General features: G+C 46.4%; 1 protein-coding gene across 3 annotated transcripts in view; it reads right to left on the reverse strand.

Moving 5' to 3' along the window:
* The window catches only part of CAPN3 (calpain 3), a 48,063-nt gene that overhangs the window by 11,027 nt on the left and 16,894 nt on the right, over nucleotides 1-20,142 (reverse strand). For 2 of the 3 annotated variants that reach the window (XM_077764339.1, XM_077764340.1), the window contains exons 2-11: nucleotides 14,127-14,196; nucleotides 12,138-12,256; nucleotides 10,194-10,327; nucleotides 9,291-9,459; nucleotides 8,320-8,463; nucleotides 6,179-6,262; nucleotides 5,059-5,144; nucleotides 2,422-2,499; nucleotides 1,451-1,611; nucleotides 154-323 (exon numbers count right to left, since the gene is read on the reverse strand). In XM_077764339.1, coding sequence (XP_077620465.1) covers nucleotides 154-323; nucleotides 1,451-1,611; nucleotides 2,422-2,499; nucleotides 5,059-5,144; nucleotides 6,179-6,262; nucleotides 8,320-8,463; nucleotides 9,291-9,459; nucleotides 10,194-10,327; nucleotides 12,138-12,256; nucleotides 14,127-14,196 — 1,215 coding nt within the window. The remainder of the gene's footprint in view (nucleotides 1-153; nucleotides 324-1,450; nucleotides 1,612-2,421; nucleotides 2,500-5,058; nucleotides 5,145-6,178; nucleotides 6,263-8,319; nucleotides 8,464-9,290; nucleotides 9,460-10,193; nucleotides 10,328-12,137; nucleotides 12,257-14,126; nucleotides 14,197-20,142) is intronic. The other variant, XM_077764341.1, reaches the window with a different exon arrangement.

Consider the following 20,142-nt stretch of genomic DNA (forward strand, 5'->3'; position numbering starts at 1 on the left):
CCCCACTCTACCTCCTCCAACCTGGGTTTTTTCCACTCATAACAAATATCTAAGAGATTCTGACATATGAGGGCCTGATTCTAGGAGCTCTGGGGGGCTTCCCACTCCCAAGGAATGTGTTTCCTGGGCTGAAGCTGGTCAGGAACTGCACACCTCATAGATGGCAAAGCCAATGGTGAAGAGGTTGGCCCCCAGCTTCCGGTCCTTCCTCCGGTTCTTCTGCATCAGGGCCACCAGGAAGCTACAGATCACCTCTGAGTCGTCAGGGTCATCGTCCTCCTCCAGGAGCTTCAGACGGTACTGTGGGTTGGTCCAGAAAGTGTCTGTGCCCCCAAGGAAGGAAATGTTCATTCAGATCTGCCTCTCAGAGAAAGGTCAGGAAGGGAAATAAGGCAGAGGGAACTTATTTACCTCCAGCATCTAGGTGCTCAATAAATACAGAAGGAATGATTCAGGCATTTGCCAAACTACTTGAAGGGAGAGGTGAGTAACCTCCACCTTTATACAGATGGAGCCTCGCTGCTTGGCTGTGTGTGGCTTCTCCTCCCTCCCTCAGCCGTGATTCTCGTTCTCTGCTGATGGCTTCCCTTTCCTCACCTGCCCTTTAATATTGTTGGTCCCTAGGATTTGGTCTTGGGTCTCTCTCCCAGGCCACTGTTCTGCCTCCCTAGGCTGTCTTATCCACTTAAAAAAAATTTTTTAGTGTTTATTTATTTTTGAGAGAGAGAGAGAGAGAGAGAGAGAGAGAGAGAGTGAGCGCAAGTGAGCAGGGAGGGGCAGAGAAAGAGGGAGACAGAGGATCCAAAGCAGGCTCTGAACTTACAGCTGTGAGCCTACTGTGGGGCTCCAACTCACAAACCCATGAGATTGTGACCTAAGCCAACATCGAAAGTCAGACACTTAACAGACTGAGCCACCCAGGTGCCCTTGTTTTATCCACGTTTTAACTGTCCCTGTCTGCCCACGATGCCTGAACTGTATACGTTCCACAAGTATATATTAAGTTCTAATCAGACAACCAAGTACCATTCTAATCTGTGTATCCAATTCTCTAGGATACGTCTTCACCTGGGTATTCTACAGCTGCCTCAAACTTCCCAGGTGCCAAGCTGAACTCACCTCCCAACTCCGCCAAAAAAAACAAACAACATGCTGATTTTTCCCTCCTGTATGTTTTATATTGTGATACTGACACCATCCACTCGGGCCCGTTTTCCAGTCCCACCGTCAGTATTATGAATGTAGTATTGTTCCCACACAGCGTCTTGCTTAAAAGTTGTTAGCAGCGCCCCACCGCCCACTCCTCAGCATGGCGGTTTCCTTCTGGGTAAAATGGGGAGGGTTTAATAAAATAAGATACACCTGGAACTTAGTACAGACTCAGCGAATGATTTTATTCCACCTGGAACTTGTTGTGCTTGGACCCTCCCCCATCCCGAGCCTCTCCCACCTGGGAAGTTTCGGCAGCCTCCGGCAGAACAGCCCCTCACCCAGCGGCCCTCGTTCACGGACACCGTCCAGGTCTGCAGCTTGTCGGACTCCAGGGCATCAGCCGTGAGGTTGCAGATTTCCAGCTTTGTGAAATGGTAGATGAAATCGTCATAGGACATCCTGAGGGGTTGGAAGAGAGAGACCCACGTTGGAAGCTGGGAGAGGTAAGACTCAGGGACCAGTGTGGTGTGATCACAAAGTTCAGAGGAACTTGGGCATGTCCCCAGGGATGCTCCTGCCCTTCCTCATTAGGGTCAGTGCTCATGTCTCCACCCCAAACTACCATCTCTTCCAGTGATAATTCCAACTCCTGTGTCGTCGATGGGAGAGCTGGGCAGCAATTCAGTTCTCCCAATGGTACCGTGTGCCTCTGCACTGGGCCCCGGTGCTGTGCTCAGCAGAAAGAGAAGCAGTTTGGGGACGGACACCGCTCAGGTGTGGGCTCATTGGAAAGAGAAGCAGTCTGGGGAAGGACAGACAACTAAGCGAGCAATTTCAAGGATGATGAGTCTTACTAATTCCAGTCCTGGGCAAAACACAGGGATCCAAAAAAGTTTCCTTTAAGCTGAGACTCAAGGGCTGAGTAGAAATGATCCAAGAGAGGATGAGGGTGGCACTGGGTGAGCAAAGCAGAGCTGCCTCGGCCCAGAAGACAGGGAGCAAGTGGCTGGGGCTGTGTGCATGACAGAAGGACACAGGCCAGGCTAGAGCCACATCGTGCTGGCCGGATCCCAGGCTCAGTTGTCACCGTGACCTGGCTGGTTGCTCTCAGAGCCCCATCCTGTTGGACTTTGGGCTGGAGGAAGAGAACAGGGCCCAGATCTCCTGAGGGCTACAATCTGATGGCCTCTTTCCAGGGCTTGAGGTTTGAGATTTCAGCTCCCCACCGGATCCCTCACCCTTCAGGGTCCTCCTGGATCCTGGACTCACCAGAACTCTCCATCCTCAGTGACCTGGTGCTGCAGACGGGCCTTCTCAGCTTTGTCCACAAAACTCCAGTCCTTCCAACTGGAGGGAAAATGGAGGAATTATGGAAGGAAGAAGGGGAGAGGCCTGATGTGGGTTGGACAGGAGGTACCAAGAGAAATACGAAAAAGTTGAAAGAGTAGCCCATCTCCAAATTGCAGCAAACAGGAAGCATCAATATGGAAATCTGCTCTGATGCCCTCAGTGTAAAACCCAATAATGGCTTCCCACCATCCTCAAGAGTAAGACCTTACATGGGTTTGTAAGGGCTTGACCCTTCTCTGGCCGATTTTTTTTTTTTTTAATCCCTCCTCACACTTTAAAATTTTTAATGTTTTTTTTTTAATTTATTTTTGAGAGAGAGAGAGAGACAGAGTGTGAACAAGGGAGGGGCAGAGAGAGACGGCCACAGAATCTGAAGCAGGCTCCAGGTTATGAGCTGTCAGCACAGAGTCCGACACAGAGCTCGAACTCTAGAACTGCAAGATCATAACCTGAGTCAAAGTCAGCCGCTTAAATGACTGAGACACCCAGGTGCCCCGTATCTCTCCTCACACTTTAAAGGTTAACAGTTGACTTCAAGAAATAGATTAACTGGATTCCATTTACTAATGTCATTCCTGGCTATGTAACCTTGGGCATGGCACTTAACCTCTCAGCTTCTGTTTTCTCAGTTGCAAAAGAGGGATGAGCATCATCTACTTATGTAGCTGTGATAAGCAGTGAATGAAATAATACATGCAAAACTTTTAGACCAGTGCCTGCCATCTAATAAGTAACTGTCTCAGTTACTGAGAAAAAGACCAAGCATGTAAACATTTCCTTTGTCCTGTCACCCCAGGAAATAGCCTGGCTTCATGTCTATAAAGGCAGGATGATTTCCCACACTTCTCTTCAAGAGAGAGGAAAGAAAACGCATTTGTGTTTCAGACACGCTGAGGTGAATAAAACTAAACTGGGTTGTCCTTGGAAAGGTAAGGGATTGAGGAAGGGCTTGGGGTCAGGGAATGCGAGAGGGGAAATGGAGATTCCTGAGAGAGCAGAAGGAGGGACATGGATGGTGGTGGTTGGGGGCGGGGTGCATGGCTCAGTTGGTTAAGCATCCGACTCGATTTTGGCTCAGGTCATGGTCTCAGGGTGCATGAATTCGAGTCTCACATCAGGCTCTGTGCTGACGGTGTGGAGCCTGCTCGGGATTCTCTGTCTTCTCTTGCTGCCCCTCCCTCTCTCTCTCTCTCTCAAAAATAAATAAATAAATAAATAAACATTAAACAAAAATAAGGGAGGACACTGTGCCGGGAGTGTGGTTTCCTTGAGTGACCCAGAGATGGGCCCCACTTGTCAGCAGTCCCTGTAATGGAGGCATTGGCAGGATGTGAGTTAGGGCTGGATACCAAATGATGAGGCTGGACTATACAGTGACAGTCCCTGTGGGTGACCTGAGCCATTAGAATGGACAACTGATGGGACACTGAGGGCCTTCCCAGAGCAGAGAGCCTAGCTCAAATGCCACTCTTGCCAAGCCACCTTTTTCTATCTTTCCTGTCCCATGCAAACTAGGAGAGGGGCTCCTTCTTTGTGACTTTTAAGATAGCATTTATTTTAATTATCAGTAGGCTTTTTTTTGGTCCTTCCCACTGGAGTCTACAAGGGCAGGGCCTCTGTCTGTCTGTTTCTAGGTCCCCAGCTAGTAGCATGGGGCCAGCCACACACTCAGCACAGAGGAAGTAAGGATTTGTCTCCCTGATGAGTGAAGGAGTGCCAGAGAATGTCTGTATGAGGCAGTAAGAGGACTAGAGTCAGCACATCGTCACAGTCCATCCAGGGAGCTGCCTGTTCACAGAACATTCTCAGTGCCTAGGCCTGTGCCTGCTGTTGAGTAGGTGCTCAGTAAGCCTTGCTCAGCAAATGAAGAGCTGAATGAACAAGCAATGCTGGTGACCCAGGTAAAGGTAAGCACAGGGGCCGAAGGGCACACATGGCTACTGAGTCCTGTTATCTCCTCTTGGGAATAAAAAAGGCACTCAAGGGGCTTCTCTGCACTCAGTGAGGCAACTGGGAATCAGCCTATAAAACTTTGTAAATGTTTCTTTGTAAATGTCCCCCATGTTTTTTATTTGCTCCCAGTTCATTCCACTCGGTGATAAGTGGTAAGATCTTTCAGGGGGACTGGGCACCTTTTTCATGGGGACATTGAAGGACAGGGAATCTTAGCACTGGGTGGACACTCTCCAGCCCACCATGTAAATGTTGTTATTGTTCCCATTTTACAGATAAGGAAACAGAGACTCTGAGAAAGGAAATCACTTGTCTAGTCCAGACCCCTGCATTCACAATTTGCTTCTACCTGGACCTAGCCCATGTTTTCTAAAAACTTAACTTTCCAGCTAGTGGCCATCAGTGAGGTCTCTGGATCCCCAGCTCCCCTAGCTCTTCCATGGGCCTTTCCCTGGAGCCCACATCCCTTCTTCCCCTCTGTGGATCATGGGTTTGGAGGGTAATTTTAGACCACGCATTTGTAATACTCATGTGGCTTGATGTGGAACCCAGCCTTGCCCCAGGCTGGGTGTCCCCTTCTCAAGGAGAGTCCCCCTCACCTACCTGTCACTCCAGGAGCCGTTCCACTCCACCTGGCCCCAGGGATTCCGCAGCCGCACCAGCTTCACTTTCTCCCCCTTGAACAGGGTCTTGGGCAAAGAGAAAAAACTCTCTTGCTCTGGGCCTTTCTGGAAAGGGGTTTTTCTGTCTTGCCCTGAGGGCTGGGGTGGGGACGGGGAGAGAATCCTGTACAGGGGGCTGTCCTGCCTGGTTCTGGTTCTGGTCTCTTGGGGAATGGCAGAGTGAATGGTCAGATCCTTTGGACTGAGTCTGCAGAGGTTAGGGCTTGACCGTCTTCTAAGAAGTGGTTTTCCCAGCCATTATGAGCTTTGGGGGAGGAGGGAGGGCATATACTGTAGGGCCACTCTAACACATTAGGCGTCTGTGTTTGAATTAGAAAAAAAAACCAAAACCCTGCTGGCTGAGGAACTGCAGAGAAATGGCCACATAGATGGACTGATCAGAAAAATGTGCCCTTTAGGGCACCTGGGTGGCTCAGTCGGTTAAGCGTCCGACTTCAGCAAAGGTCATGATCTCTCAGTCCACAAGTTTGAGCTCCAAGTCAGGTTCTGTGCTAACAGCTCAGAGCCTGGAACCTGCTTCGGATCCTGTGTCTCCCTCTCTCTCTGCCCCTCCCCTGCTCATGCTGTCTTTCTCTGTCTCTTAAAAAAAAAAAAAAAAAGACGCCCCTTCCTCCAGTCTCTGCTCATCCCTGTGAACAGGGCACAGCCTGCCCAACTGTGGGCATTGGTCCTGACAGTTTCCTGTCTCCAGCCAGACGTGCCAAGGGGAGCAAAATCCTATCTGTTCAACTATCAAAGAAAAGGAACCACGGGAGCCCAGGAAATCAATTTCATAAAAACCAGAGTGATTTCTATTTGTTCCCTGGAACTGTTGGGAAAACTGCCATTTTTAGCACTAAAAGCAAAGACGAACTGAGCACCACCTTGTGGCAAGATCCACCTCTACCAGTCCCAATGGTCCCCTCTAATGGCAGGCGCTGGGCCCAGATGGCGAGCGGAGCCTCTGAGAGGAGGCAAGCTCTGCAGAGGTGAAGGGGCCCAGTCCTGACATCAGGAGGCTGACCCAAATAGCTCCCAAGTGGCCCACATATCAGCCTCACCTCCTCCAGCCCAGTGACAGAGTAGGCATGGCCTTTGACTAGCCCGCAAGCCATTCTTGTTTCATACTGAACCGGAACAATTGTCTGTGGAGCAAAAACCAGACAGCCTGTCAGGGGTTGGACACATTGGATCATTTTCCAGGTTCTGTGAGGTCAAAGACTCCTCTGTGCTCTGAATGTGGACCTCCTGGCCTTGAGAAGACCCTCACTGGCTCTTTTACAGTCCAGAAGACACAGCCCAGACAAGTGGTTTTCCTCAAGCTGGTTGCCCTGAAAAGGTTTGCTCTGGCCCTCGGAGAAGAGTATGAGGCTGGGACAATGATGATGTAGGTAAGCAGATCCCTGCCCCTCCTTTCTAGATCCCTTGGGATCTTTCAAAGGAGGAACAGGGACAAATGGAGGCCCCTTCTCTGAGCCCACCCAAGACTTGACAATTCCTGGAAGAGAAAGGAATTGAGAAAAGAGGTTAGATGAAACATACAGGTCTAACCTTCTCTGTATATCCCCATAAGGATATACACAACACCTCCTCCACACCCACCGAGAACAGACAACTCAAGAAATCAAGAGTCACAGTGCCAGGGGAAGGAATTTGGAAGAGGCCAGAGTCAAGTCCTGCTCAAATATGATTTGGCCTACCAGTACCGGGGAAGCTCTTAGATCTGCAGAAATTCCCAAGTTTCAGCCCCAGGAGATGCTGAGCAGAGGGATAGGATCTCCAACACCCAGTGAGTCCTAGACTGTAACTCTATGGCTTTCCTTTGCCTGATGACGTAACAGCTTAAGAAGAGTTTCCTGGAGCCATGCTAGGCTGTGCAATCCGTGAGCCTTTTCGACTTCAGGCATGCGGGTGGAGCCAAGGCTTTTGGCATCATGGCCTCTTGCACATCTCAATCCTTATATGATCCAGACTATGCTCAATAGAACGGGATGGGGCAGCAGACCCATGCGTCCTTCAAGTCTAGACTGCGGAAACCACTTGAAACAACTCTTTTGGCATTACTTAATGCACACCTAGCAATTCCTCCACTGGCGATCTGTCCTGAAGAAATTATCACGACACACAAAGATGTATCTATTAGGATGTTCAAGATAGCATTTAAAAATAATAGCCAACACAAGAGAGAGAAAACTATCTAATTTTCCAATAATATGGTATTGAGTAAATAAATTATAACTTATTTGTATGTTGACATACTGTGCAGCCACAGAAAAATGTTTTAGGGGGCACCTGGGTGGCTTAGTCAGATGAGCATCTGACTTTAGCCCAGATCATGATCTCACAGTTTGTGAGTTTGAGCCCCACATTGGGCTTGCTGTCAGAGCAAAGCCCTTTTTGGATCCTCTGTTTCCCCCTTTTTCTCTGCCCCTCCCCATTCACACTCCAGTGCACACATGCTCTTTCTCTCTCTTTCAAAAATAAACATTAAAAAATGTTTTCGGAGACACATTAATGGTATAGTTCATATTGGCACATTAAGAACATAAAGCTAACTGAAAAAAGCATAATGCAAAGAGGTACATACAGTGTGATACATTTTAAAAAGAAAAATGTAGATTAACTATATGCAAAGAACTATTCTAGAAGGACATTTACTACATGCTTAGAGTTACAACCTTTAGATGGGAGAAAACATGAGTTAATTTTTCCGCCGTGCTTTTCTATAAGGCTCAATATTCTTTGGTGAGCATGCATTACTTCTGAAAGTACTAGAAGGTAAACTCCATGAGGGAAGAGACTCTTTTAGTGAACAAAAAGTATTTTTATTTCTTTACTACAAGAGTGTCTGGCACCTCATAGGAGCTCAATAAATCCATGTTGAGTGAATACATGAATTAGAAGAGGAGAAATATTTAAAAATCAACAAAGTCTCTTGTATTTCTACTTGTTAATTTGTTATCAGAGAAACTGCCTGGACCACAGGGTATGAAGGGACCCCCACAGAGAGTCCCTCCAAATCCTGTCCCCCCATTCTTCAGGCGCATTGGAGCAGGCAAGTTATTTCACCCCAGACCCCTGGAAGGCCCATGTGGAGGTCTGTATGTAAGGCACTGGCTGCTGAGGGGAATCTAACATCAACAAGCCTGGGTCATGCAGGTGGGGAGGGGTGGTCATTCCTGACAATTGGAGGCGTACACACCCGGGTCGGTCTGTCATCTGAGCCTCTGGGGATGAGGTCTGAGTCCCTGAGCAGCGAGTTATCCATATTCCTCACCATCCGTGCAATCAACTCCCCCATTTTCAGCCCAGAAGGGGAGGTTCCATAGGTCATGTTTGTGCCATCCTGAGGCCCGACGGGGAGGGCCGGGGACAGTCCAGGAGAGGGAGAGAGAGGTCAAACAAGGGAGGGTGATAGAAAGAGGAGACAGTAGGGAGGGGACAGACAGAGGAAAAGAGGAGAGAGAAACAGTGTGAATGGAGACAAGGTGGAGAAAAGTGATATAGAAAGAAAATGTTCATCCACAGGTGTTTAATGCTAGCTAATCTTCCCAAGCTTTTGGACCCATTTGGAGTACTGGGAAAGGAAGGAAATTCAGGAATTGAGCTTGGGCTCCTTCCTCAGCAATGGAAAGCGCCAGCAAGATTCTTATACCCTGAGCAGCCCCCAGGGCCTGGCCACTCTGCAGGTCTCCTTAAGCTTCACCCCAGCGTCAGGTCACACCCTCTCTTGCACTGAGAGTGTGCCTGCAGGCCGACCTTCTCCCAAATCACAACACAAGGCCCATGTCCTAAGGATCACAGCTCAGTGTCTGAGAGGCTGTCTCAGGGAACAGGCTGGCTCTGGTCCAGAACCAGATATGTGGCCAGCTTAACTGGGGCATGCTGGGGCTGAGCAGCACTGACCACAGAGGCTGGGGCTGACACAGGCCTCTAGACCTATCTCTGCCTAAAGTCCAGGGCTTGGAACATCTTTGCCCAGTCCTGTTAGTGAAAATCCCCAGGAACTCTTCAACTCCCTGGAGAAATTTTCAAAGTTGAGAGCCAATTCCTACTTCCCAAAACAAAACATCCACCGTGTCCCAGAGGAGAGCCCTCTATTGCTTTTTGTCTCATGAATGGCCTCCCGATTGTTGACTGCTCCCTGCCCTGCACACCACACCCTAGACTTACATCAATGGAACAGCCCATGAGGGATCCTCTTTCGATGGCTTTCTTCATGATCTTGTACATGTCTCTGGGAGCATCCTTGATTTCAAAAAACTCTGTCACCCCTCCTGTGAAGTCCTCCATGGCCTCTGTAGTGTTCCCACCTTTCAGGGCCTCATATGAACCATGGAGCCTTGGAGAGAGAATGAAGACCAATCTGAGGTCACAGGGTTCCAGGAAACAATACCCAGGCCACCAGAACTTTACTCTTGGGTCCTATGATGTTCTCTTACCTAATTCTCCAACAACCCTACATGCTAATGGAATAGATACTTTAATTCTCTTTCTTCACATCTGAGAAACAGTGTGAAGAAAGGCTTCACATTCCAGAGGCCAAGAGGCTTACCCAAGGCCACAGAGAACCGGAAGCACTGGAACGGGAACCCAGCCATTCCTACTTCCTGACTCTTCTCTTTCCACCATACCCTGAATCCCAAGGAAGGGCTCCATAGAGCCCTTAGAAAAAGCCTGAGTGGAGCTTCCAAACTGAGAGATAACATGGCTTTATTAACATACTGTGAGCTCATGTGATTGAGCCAAGCAAAATCCTGGGAATGTGAGCTTCAGAGATCTAAGTGCTCAGACCCAAGACTTGCAACACCACCATGGAAGGCAGAATTAAAGTGCTCACTGTGGGAAGCTAAAGCTAAACATTTCCTACATATGGCTTCATCCTCCCCTTAAATACAGTTTTTTAGTTAGATCCATTGATGCCTGGTCCTGGCCCTCTCTGACTTTGGGTCCCAGGGGAATGGTGTGCACATGCGCATATGCATGCGCACACGACCCCTCTTGTGACAGACTTCAACTGGCCTTTTGCAGCCCAACACCTTTAGCCCTGCCTCACATCCTGAAGTGTTGCCTTACTTAGCATAAGCCTTCTCCAGCAGAGCACTCCAGAATTCATTGCGGTGGTTGGATTTGGTGAAAACGAGTTGATTGTTGTAAGTTGGCAGGCAGTCATCAATAACCACATCCACCCAGTCTCCATAGCGCCAGAACTGCACAGAGGCACCAAGGACAGAGTCACATCATCAGATTACCATTGGGAAATGTATCTCTTCACATTCCTCAGACTCTCTTTGATCCCAAAGCAGTCCCAGTTCCTCAGCTCTGCACTTGGTCCTTGTTCAGACTCTTTTGTGTTTGGAGTGTGTGTATCTTTCTCTAACTAGACCATGAATTCCTTGGGGGCAGGAACATGGGCTACATACCGCTTTCTGTCTTCCACACAGTCCAGCCCAGTCTCAGGGATGGTAGGTGCTCAGTGAATATCTGAGGACTTGAGATTTTCATTCTCTTGCTCAGTAAGCTCGGAGTGGAGCTTATGTATTATATTGCGGGTATTTTAGCTGATTCTAATATGCAGCTAGGGTTGAGAATTGCTGGTCTAGGTGCAGGTGATGTATTGATTTATAGATTTTTTGATGACAAGGTAGAGATGGCTGCTGAAGAGGAAAGACTGACGTGGAAAAGGAAAGTGCCCCCGAATATACTCTGGCTATAACAGGAACATCGTCAAATAATTTCAATTCGGAATGTTCTTTTTTGAACAAACCAATTTTAACTGAACACTGCCAAATGTGCTTTAATTTCCCCTCTAATGACATTGTCTTCCCTTACTGAAAAGAGGGCAAAAATCTATGTGGTGTTTATATTTATGGCCCTATTTAGGTAGAAGACCTTTTAAATATCAGAGGGAAACTAGCAGCTCAATGGCATAGGAAAGAAACGAAAATGAGGGCCTGGCTGCCTTACCGTGTTCAGAGGGCAGCGGGACGTGAACCTGAACCTGAAAAGAAGGACCTTCTCTCAAGCCTTCACTCCTGAGGTACAAAATCAGCAGGTACGTCAACTGATGGTTTGGGTCAGTCCCAGGACATTGGGAGCTTTCGGAGCTGGAAACAGATTGAGGCCTCAGAACCCCAGCATCTGCTAGATCCCCACATGAGGAGCTCACTTCAGTTTGGGGCCAGCACCAGGATCTGGCTCTCTGATTTTGGATCTAGAATTTGGAGCTAGAAAATTTCTAACAGTTTAATTGATTCTGGAACCAAAAGACTTCTTTCTGGGCCAAGCCAGAAGCCTGGTCCCCAGATTGGCCAGACTTTCCTTCCACCGCCTGGAAAAGGTGAGTGATAGACTCAGTATAGACCTGCTGTTAAAGGAAAACAGGAAAAGGAGCCGTAGTCATGCAGGGGGTTTCCTTTGCAAATTAAAGGGTCCTATGGACCCCTAATGCTAATATCTTAGAGACCTACTTGAGAAGGGCTGCAGGTAACAACACAGCAGCCAGCCAGCTGGAGAGGCAAAAATAGATCCACAGGCCAGCAAACAGGATGTCTTCCTGCCTTTCTGGGGCATGGCGGAAGGGGGCGGGGTTGTCGGGAGGGGGGCTGCTGAGGAGGTAGAGATAACCAACTGCATCCTCACAGGCCTGAGGCCTTAAGGGGGTCACTGCCCACAGCCAAGGCTGGGAGGGTGGGTGGAATCTTTTCCTGAAGCCGCTGGGAAGTCAAGGCCAGGAGACCGGTGGTGGGCGGACAGCAGCTGGCCCTCTTCCTTTTCTTTTTTTTTTCTTTTTTAAACAAAATTGTGAAAACATTTAGTGATTGTTTAACCCTAAGAATTCTCAAAAATCAATTTTGATACTACAGAAAACAAATAATAAAATATGTAAGCGGTGCGTGCCAAACACGTCGCGAGGATCGGAAAACCTCCACACGCATCTGGTATCTGAGGTAAATGTTCCTGGAAAGGTGGGTTTCTGGAAAGCAGCTGGCCCTCTTAACCACGCTCTGGTGACCTCACCTGGAAGTGGAAGATCCCCGCATAGTTTTCAGTGAAACTCTGATCGTGGGGTATGACTCGGAAAAGCAAGCGCTCATTCAGGGTCAGGCAAGCGATGGCCGCGAGAAACCAGCAGTCTCCTGCGGGAAAGTACATGGTATAGGTCACCTCCGGGGAAGAAAATGGCTCAATCCCAATGGACTCTTCTTCTCTGAAGAATGAGTTCACTTTGTGTTCACTGTCCCACTTCCAGATCTGACCTTCTGGAGGTTGACCCAGAGGAGTTTGTTGGCCATCCCTTGACAATTCGATCAGGGCGAATTACTCTCTTCTGACTGGTTTTCCAGAAGGCTGTAGGCAATTGCTGTATCTGTAATATAAGCTCACTTCCTTTTTGGACCTCAGTGAACACAGAGCCGTAGGTCAAAACTGGGTCATCCTTCCTAACACCTGTATGAAAGCCGCACTGCCTGGACTTTCGCAATGTGAGTGCAACCTCAGTGGAGACTGAGCATCTGGGAGCCATGGCCAAGTCCACTTGTACTGGAAGGAAAGCCAGCAAAGCAGCTTCCCTGCAGCCACTTTATGGAGGCACTGAGACATTGCTGGCCATGGAACGAAAAGGAGATATTTTCTTACTCCCTGTATTTTGTTTCTGGCAGAGTACTGAATGTAGTCATTTTGCTCTGTGTGTGTGTGTGTGTGTGTGTGTGTGTGTGAGAGAGAGAGAGAGAGAGAGAGAGAGAGAGAGAACGCCCAAGGGGCATGCCTGGCACACTGACAGCCATAGAATTGCCTTCTAAGGAGTGGGTTAAGTTGTACAAAGTCTTTGTTTTGCTCTGTGGATGTGATGTCTTCCTTGAGACTGTAAAGGGGAGACTGAGAGCTCCCAGCAGCCCTCCCCCCCCACCTGGTCCCCCCTGAAGAAGCAAGCCTCTCCTTTAAACAGTATCTGTTAGAAAGTCCAGGTTATTAGCTCTCCCAGGGCTCTGCAGGCAGCCTTCCCCTAGGGTGCAGGCACCCCAATATTGAAAACCTCCTCAGCCTCTCTTTCTGGGGCCAAATTCCTTTCATTTGGACTCTAGTACGCCTTTCCCTCAAGTTTTAAATTATGTCTATTGATGTTCTCTCCAACTCTGCTTCACAGAGCTTCCTGTAGTCCAGTCACTTCTTGGCTTTTTGGCTAAGATCAAGTGTAGCGCTTTCCTTTTTTTTTTAACCTTTTTTTTAATGTTTTATTTATTTCTAGGAGAGAGAGAGAGAGACAGCGTGAGCAGGAGAGGGTCAGAGAGAGAAGGAGTCACAGACTCCGAAACAGGCTCCAGGCTCTGAGCTGACAGTCAGCACAGAGCCCGACGCGGGGCTCGAACCCACGAACCGCGAGATCATGACCTAAGCGAAAGTCGGACGCTTAACCGACTAAGCCACCCAGGCACCCCAAGTGTAGAGCTTTCCTGCAGTCCATGTCAAAGATAGCACTTCCTGAGAGAGGAAGGTCTGGTAGAAGAGGCAAGCTGACCACTCGGACAGAAAACTGGGTGCTCATCACATGGCAAATGTCATGCTTGTTGAAAGACTCCATTAATATGGAGCTACTCTGGGGCTATTTAAACAGGAGTTTGAGTTACAAGTGCACTTTTTGTGTGCCTATGGATTCAGTATATGTTCAAGGGACATCCTTGGTATGCAGTTTCAGAGCTCTCTCTTCAGGAAGTGGGTATAGTAAAAGCAGGGCTTTTATCTTGCTGATTGGGGTGGATGAGTGTCCTTGAGACTGTCAGGAGGATGCTGTGGACTGAAGTATATCCCCTGTGAACTCATGAGAGATGAGGGGAGGAACAGACATGAAACAGAGCCATCACAGCGCATAGATTAATGAGCACAAAGTAGTGTTAAAAAAAAACACAAACCCTCTTCCTTAACATTCATTAAAAGCAAAACCAGATTTTAATCACCTGTTAATCACCCCTTAATTGTTTGGCTGGATATGACCCAAGGGTACTTTCCTACCTAGATCTCCTTGACAGATGTCAGTTCGGTTGGCTCCACCAATGATAAATCGAGGATTCTCACAAATTTCCTGGGAAACAAAAAGGAAATCATAATAGTAGTATTAGCAATTATTTATGTTGGTCCATTATGTTAGTACTGACATTCTATATCAGGAGTGTTATATACAACACTCATTTAAGTGCCCCTCCCAAACAATTGGATAGTATCATTCTTATTTTTCAGATAAGGAAACAGGGCTCAGAGAGGTTAAGAAACTTGCCCAAGGACACACAGCTAGTAAGTGGTGGAAGCCAGAAACATGTTCCTTTTCCCATTGTTCTATATCATTCCCACACACTGACATACTGTCTGAGTAAGGATGTACTTTAGGAATTAGATCAGTATCATTATTGTCACAGCTTTGGCAAGGGACAACAGAAAGCATGGATCTTTTTTCTTCTTCTTTTTTTTTTTATTTTTTTTTTTTTTTGAGAGACAGAGAGAGACAGAGCATGAGCAGGGAGGGGTAGAGAGAGAAAGGGAGACACAGAATACAAAACAGGCTCCAGGCTCTGAACTATCAACACAGAGCCTGACGTGGGGCTTGAATCCACCAGCTGTGAGATCATGACCTGAACTGAAGTCAGATGCTCAACTGACTAAGCCACCCAGGAGCCCTTCTTCTTCTTCTTCTTCTTTTTTTTTTTCTATGCCAGGAAAATAGGTACAGGAGGGAAAATAAAGTTCTTTATTCTCAAGAAGTGGTAACAGAGATATTTAGTCACATTACATCCCAGGGTCTGTAGGACTTGATAGCTGAGGAGAGCAGAAAGCAAATTTATTGTGGGCCTTGTAGGTGTCCTGGTCAGCTGAGGGTACATTTCTTTACTCAAGCTAACCCCATAGGGCACCCCTGGCCCCATTAGTTTCCAAATTCAGGTACTACAGATTATGTGCAGCCCAACTGAGGCCAACAGAGGGCGCTCTTGTTTTCTCTTTCAATGTCTTGTGCTTTGTTTTTTTCTAAAATTTTGAAATAATTGTAGATTTTTTGTTTTGGTTTTAACACCATTCTTCAGAGGTTTAAGAAGTCTTGCTATCCCTATGACAAAGCCCTCGCTCTCTCTCTCTGTCTCTCCTTCTGTGTGTGCGTGTGTGTCTCTCCTCATTCCTGCCCCATCACAACTCTGTACACCAAAGTGAGTTGAAGCTCCTTGTACACCCAGATCTCTCCCTCCTACTAGATGGAATGTCTTGCTTAGACCACACCACATGCACCTCCCATCTGAAACTCTTAATGCAATGAAAGGATAAATCAAGGTTTATTCTTACAAAGGATACCTATAAGAGAATAAGATGGTGGCAATAGGAATGGAGGTAAAACTCTGAATATAGCTGAAAATAGTTTTGACTTGGGAACCAAGTAAATTTTTACATAATTAAAAGCCAAAGTTAAAGGAAAGACAATTTTATTTTATTATTATTATTTTTTTTTAATTTCTAGGAGAGAGAGAAAGAGAGACAGCATGAGCAGGGGAGGGTCAGAGAGAGAGAGCGAGTCACAGACTGAAACAGGCTCCAAGCTCTGAGCTGGCAGTCAGCACAGAGCCCGACGCGGGGCTCGAACCCATGAACCGCGAGATCATGACCTAAGCGAAAGTCGGACGTTTAACCGACTAAGCCACCCAGGAGCCCCAGGAAAGACAATTTTAAAAAGCAGCCTGTAGGGGTTGCCTGGGTGGCTCAGTCAGTTAAGCGTCTCACTCTTGATTTCAGCTTAGGTCATGATCTCATGGTCATGAAATTGAGCCCCATGTCAGGCTACATGTTGGACATAGAGCCTGTGTGGGATTCTCTCTCTCCCCACCCTTCTCCCACTCACACACAAGTGTGTGTTCTCTTTCTCTCTCAAAAATAAATAAGATAAACATTATATTTTTAAAAAGCAGTCTGTAAAAGCTGAAAGCAAATTGAAGCAAAGGAACCTAACTGCAAATTAAGTTGGTGGCATGACCACACACATAAAAAGAATTCTTTCAAGGGACTTAAAATGTAACATTTTGACTCTTTTTCCCTTTTGGGATATATCCTAAGGTCAAAAACCCAAGCCATAAAGAAATATGAACCATAAGAAATAATAATGTTATTACTTCAAAACTTTGACACGTACTGTATGATAAATAAGAGCTTACATTAATGTCCTTAGCAACCAAGTTTTTTTTTTAGCATTAAAGAAAATATGTAAAGTTATAAAATCGAACAACTTAAGTAACAGCCGTGCAATATTAGAATTGAACTGGATATATAAACATCATTCAGAATTTATTTTTTGTCTAAGAAAATAGTCCCCATTTCTCTGCACTAAAAACAAACAAGGAGCTCTCTTCCCCCATAACAACCCCCCTAAACTAGAAGCAATAACAATTTACCTTCCTCTTAAAATGAAGCCAAGTAAGGTATAGTGGACATGTTTTCTGATCTCCCCATTATTGATTAACACATAGTTTGTAAGTTATATGTATTATACACTGTATTCTTACAATAAGGCAAGGATGCTTTTTTAGAGAGAGATCGCAAGGTGGGGAGAGGAGCAAAGGGAAGGAGAGAGAATCTGCGCTGAGCAAAGAGCCTGACACAGAGCTTGATCCCACGACTCTTGGGATCATGACCTGAGCTAAAATCAAGACTCTAATATTCAACCAGCTGAACCATGGTGGCACCCCAGAAAGAAGAAAATATTATTAAGAAAATCATAAGGGAGGGACGCCTACATCGCTCAGTTGGTTAAGTGCCTGACTTTGGCTCAGGTCATGATCTCATGGTCTGTGGGTCTATGGGTTCAAGCCCCACGTCGGGTTGTACTGACAGCTCAGCGCCTGGAGCCTGCTTCGGACTCTGTGTCTCCCACTCTTTCTCTCTCTCAGTAATAAATAAATAAACCTAAAAAATTATTTAAAAAAAAAGAAAAGAAAATCACAAGGGAGAGAAAATACATTTATAATGCTGTACTAGATTACCAAAAAACAAAACAAAACAAAACAAAATCCATGTGTAGGTGGGCCTGGGCAGTTGAAACTGGTGTTGTTCAAGGGGCAACTGTACATTCTTCTGCTAGAGCTGCTAAAGCTGGTAGAATGTTAGTCTGAAGCTGCCTGTGGCATCTTTGCCCCATTGTAAAGTTAGTCTGCTTGAGAATAAAGCCAACGCAGAGGAAACAGATGTAGATGGGGGGGGGGCAGAGGAGGGAGGTGATAACAGATAAACAGATAATAGATAGATCTATAGATAGATACCATTAGGGACTGCGTCTTGATGGCATGTTTCCGGGGCTAGATTCAAGTGTGTCTAAATCCAGCATCACTCCTGAACACTTGGATTATATGAGCTTTTTTTTCTTTTTCTTTTCCTTCCTTCCTTCCTTCCTTCCTTCCTTCCTTCCTTCCTTCCTTCCTTCCTTCCTTCCTTCTCTCTCTCTCTTTCTTTCTTTCTTTCTTTCTTTCTTTCTTTCTTTCTTTCTTTCTTTCTTTCTTTCTTTCTGCCAGTTTGAGTTTGGTACTCTGTTACTGGCCAGCTGAGACCCTTGATTGACTACTACTATATTTTTTGTCCCTGTTAGAAGGAATGTATTATATGTGACTCAAATACGAGACTTTTAGCTACATTTTTTAGTTGTTACAGGTGTAGCTACTTCTTGGGATTATAAATTCAGAAGCACTCTTCATCCTCCCACTGCCCACCAATTCCAGGGCTGACTACTTGGAAAGGCAGCAGCAACTACCCTGGTCTCTCTCACATCTGTTTGGAGGCCCAGGTATTTGGGTGGAGTTACAGTTTTGGTAATAGTAGATTCCCCAGCGTATCACATCTACCTTCAACACCACCTCAGCTAAATTCACCAAACATTAATTGAACTCCCAAGTATGTACAGAACTGGGGGAATTAAGGGTACCATAAAAATGGGAAATCATCCCTGCCTGCCCTCCATGAAATGCACAGCCTAGAGACACTTAATTGTTTGTTCTGATAAGAGATGTCTCTTTAGAGAGGGTCAGTTACCAAGCTTACTGAAGGTTAATTCATAACAAAGCTCTGATTTGCCTAGATAGCCCCTCCCTACCACCTGCTGCTTCTCTCCTTACTTATAAACCCTGTGTCAGTAGCCCTTACAGTATCTGAGACCTGTTAGGTTGGTTGATATGAACAAAGGGTAAATGGTGCCAGCTCTGTCACTTTAGCTTGGGGGCCTAAGATTGCCAGCTATTTCTTTGGCTATAATTTAGGTTGGGGACTGGATCTGTCAAATATGGAGTCCCAGCAATGAGCAACAGATGACCATTTCCTCAGTTCTTTTTTTTTTTTTTTAATGTTTTATTTATTTCTGAGAGAGCGAGAGACATCGTGAGCAGGGAAGGGTCAGAGAGAGAGGGAGACACAGAATCTGAAGCAGGCTCCAGGCTCTGAGCTAGCTGTCAGCATCAAGCCCGATGCAGGGCTTGAACCCACGAACCATGAGATCATGACCTGAGCTGAAATCAGATGCCCAACCGACTGAGCCACCCAGGCACCCCGCATTTCCTCAGTTCTTGGGTACCGTGGTTCACACAGTGACTTGAAACTTTTATTGTATACCTTCCCTGCAGTAAAACATTTTGAATGTGCAACCCTATGTAAGTATTCTTAGTGGTTTAAATTATATATGTGTGTATTGATTGTCCTAACATATACTGTGTATTACAAAATACACCAGAACATACACTTAAAAGGTTGTGCTAAAATAGATCTATATGGAGGATTTCTGGTTTAGTTCCAATATCTAACGGTCCTGGAAGTTATCACTCTTGTCCTTACCACAAGAAAAAACTGAGCAAACTGACTTTGCTGGGACTCATCAGGGAACTGAGGTTGCACAGCAACCCACCACCCTCAAATATGGCACAAGTGAAACCAGAAAGTGACAGCCGAGACTGCTTACCTGGAGAGGAGGCTGCTGGAGCTGTAAAGTGGTGGGAACACGCAACTAGTCATTTTGATGAATTTTTGGAAGCTGAGTGTGGACTAGCATGAGAGTGAGAAACTTCTGGAGGCCACAGTCTTGGGACAAGCTACCCTCCTTCATATACACATTCATTATTTTAACCTCCAAAAATGCCACCAAGTTCTTGTGGTGAAGATCTAAGAAAGATCCTCCTTAAAAAGACTTTTCCAGAGTCTTACCTAAGTTGGGGGAAGGGCATTGCTCCCTGTACAGCCCTTCTCCAAGCTTCCTTTCTCACCTAAGAATGGAAAAATGCTATACCAATGGGGAAATGTGTATGAAGGCAACAGCCCAGAGACATAGGCCCATTGAAAGACAGAGATTTAGTCATTAAGTTAATGAACATTTCTCTTCCTCACCTTAACAGAGCTTCAGTATAATAACAGCAACTTACAGCTAAAGATCTTCAAGGTGCAAACACTGAGAGGGAGACTTAGGAAAGCCCAAAGGCAAGAGGAGTGCGAGGTGGGGGTAAAATAAAAATACTAGAGGAATTTGAAGCCTCTGACACCTGCAGCCACAGGAACCATCAAACACAGCACAGTTCCTAGTCAGCTTAATATAACTCCTCCTGCCGAAGGCTTATTTATCTCAGTTCTTATTACCCAAAACGACATGTCTGGCTTTCAGCAAAAAATTAGAAAGTGTGCCAAAAGGCAAGCAAAAATAGTCTGAACAGAGAGAGCAAGCATCAGAACTAGATTCTGATGTGACACAGATGTCGAAATCACCAGGCAGGAATCGTTAGTAGTAACTATGATGAATACGTAAAGAAGTATGATGGGAGGGGCGCCTGGGTGGCTTAGTCAGTTAAGCGTCCGACTTTCGCTTAGGTCATGATCTCGCGGTTCGTGGGTTCAAGCCCCACGTAGGGCTCTGTGCTGACTGTCAGCTCGGAGCCTGGAGCCTATTTCAGAGTCTGTGTCTCCCTCTCTCTCTGACCCTCCCCTGCTCACGCTGTCTCTCTCTCTCTCTCTCTCTCTCCTAGAAATTAAAAAA

The sequence above is a fragment of the Crocuta crocuta genome, unplaced genomic scaffold, assembly GCF_008692635.1.
Source record: "Crocuta crocuta isolate KB4526 unplaced genomic scaffold, BGI_CrCroc_1.0 scaffold102, whole genome shotgun sequence".
Classification (NCBI taxonomy): domain Eukaryota; kingdom Metazoa; phylum Chordata; class Mammalia; order Carnivora; family Hyaenidae; genus Crocuta; species Crocuta crocuta.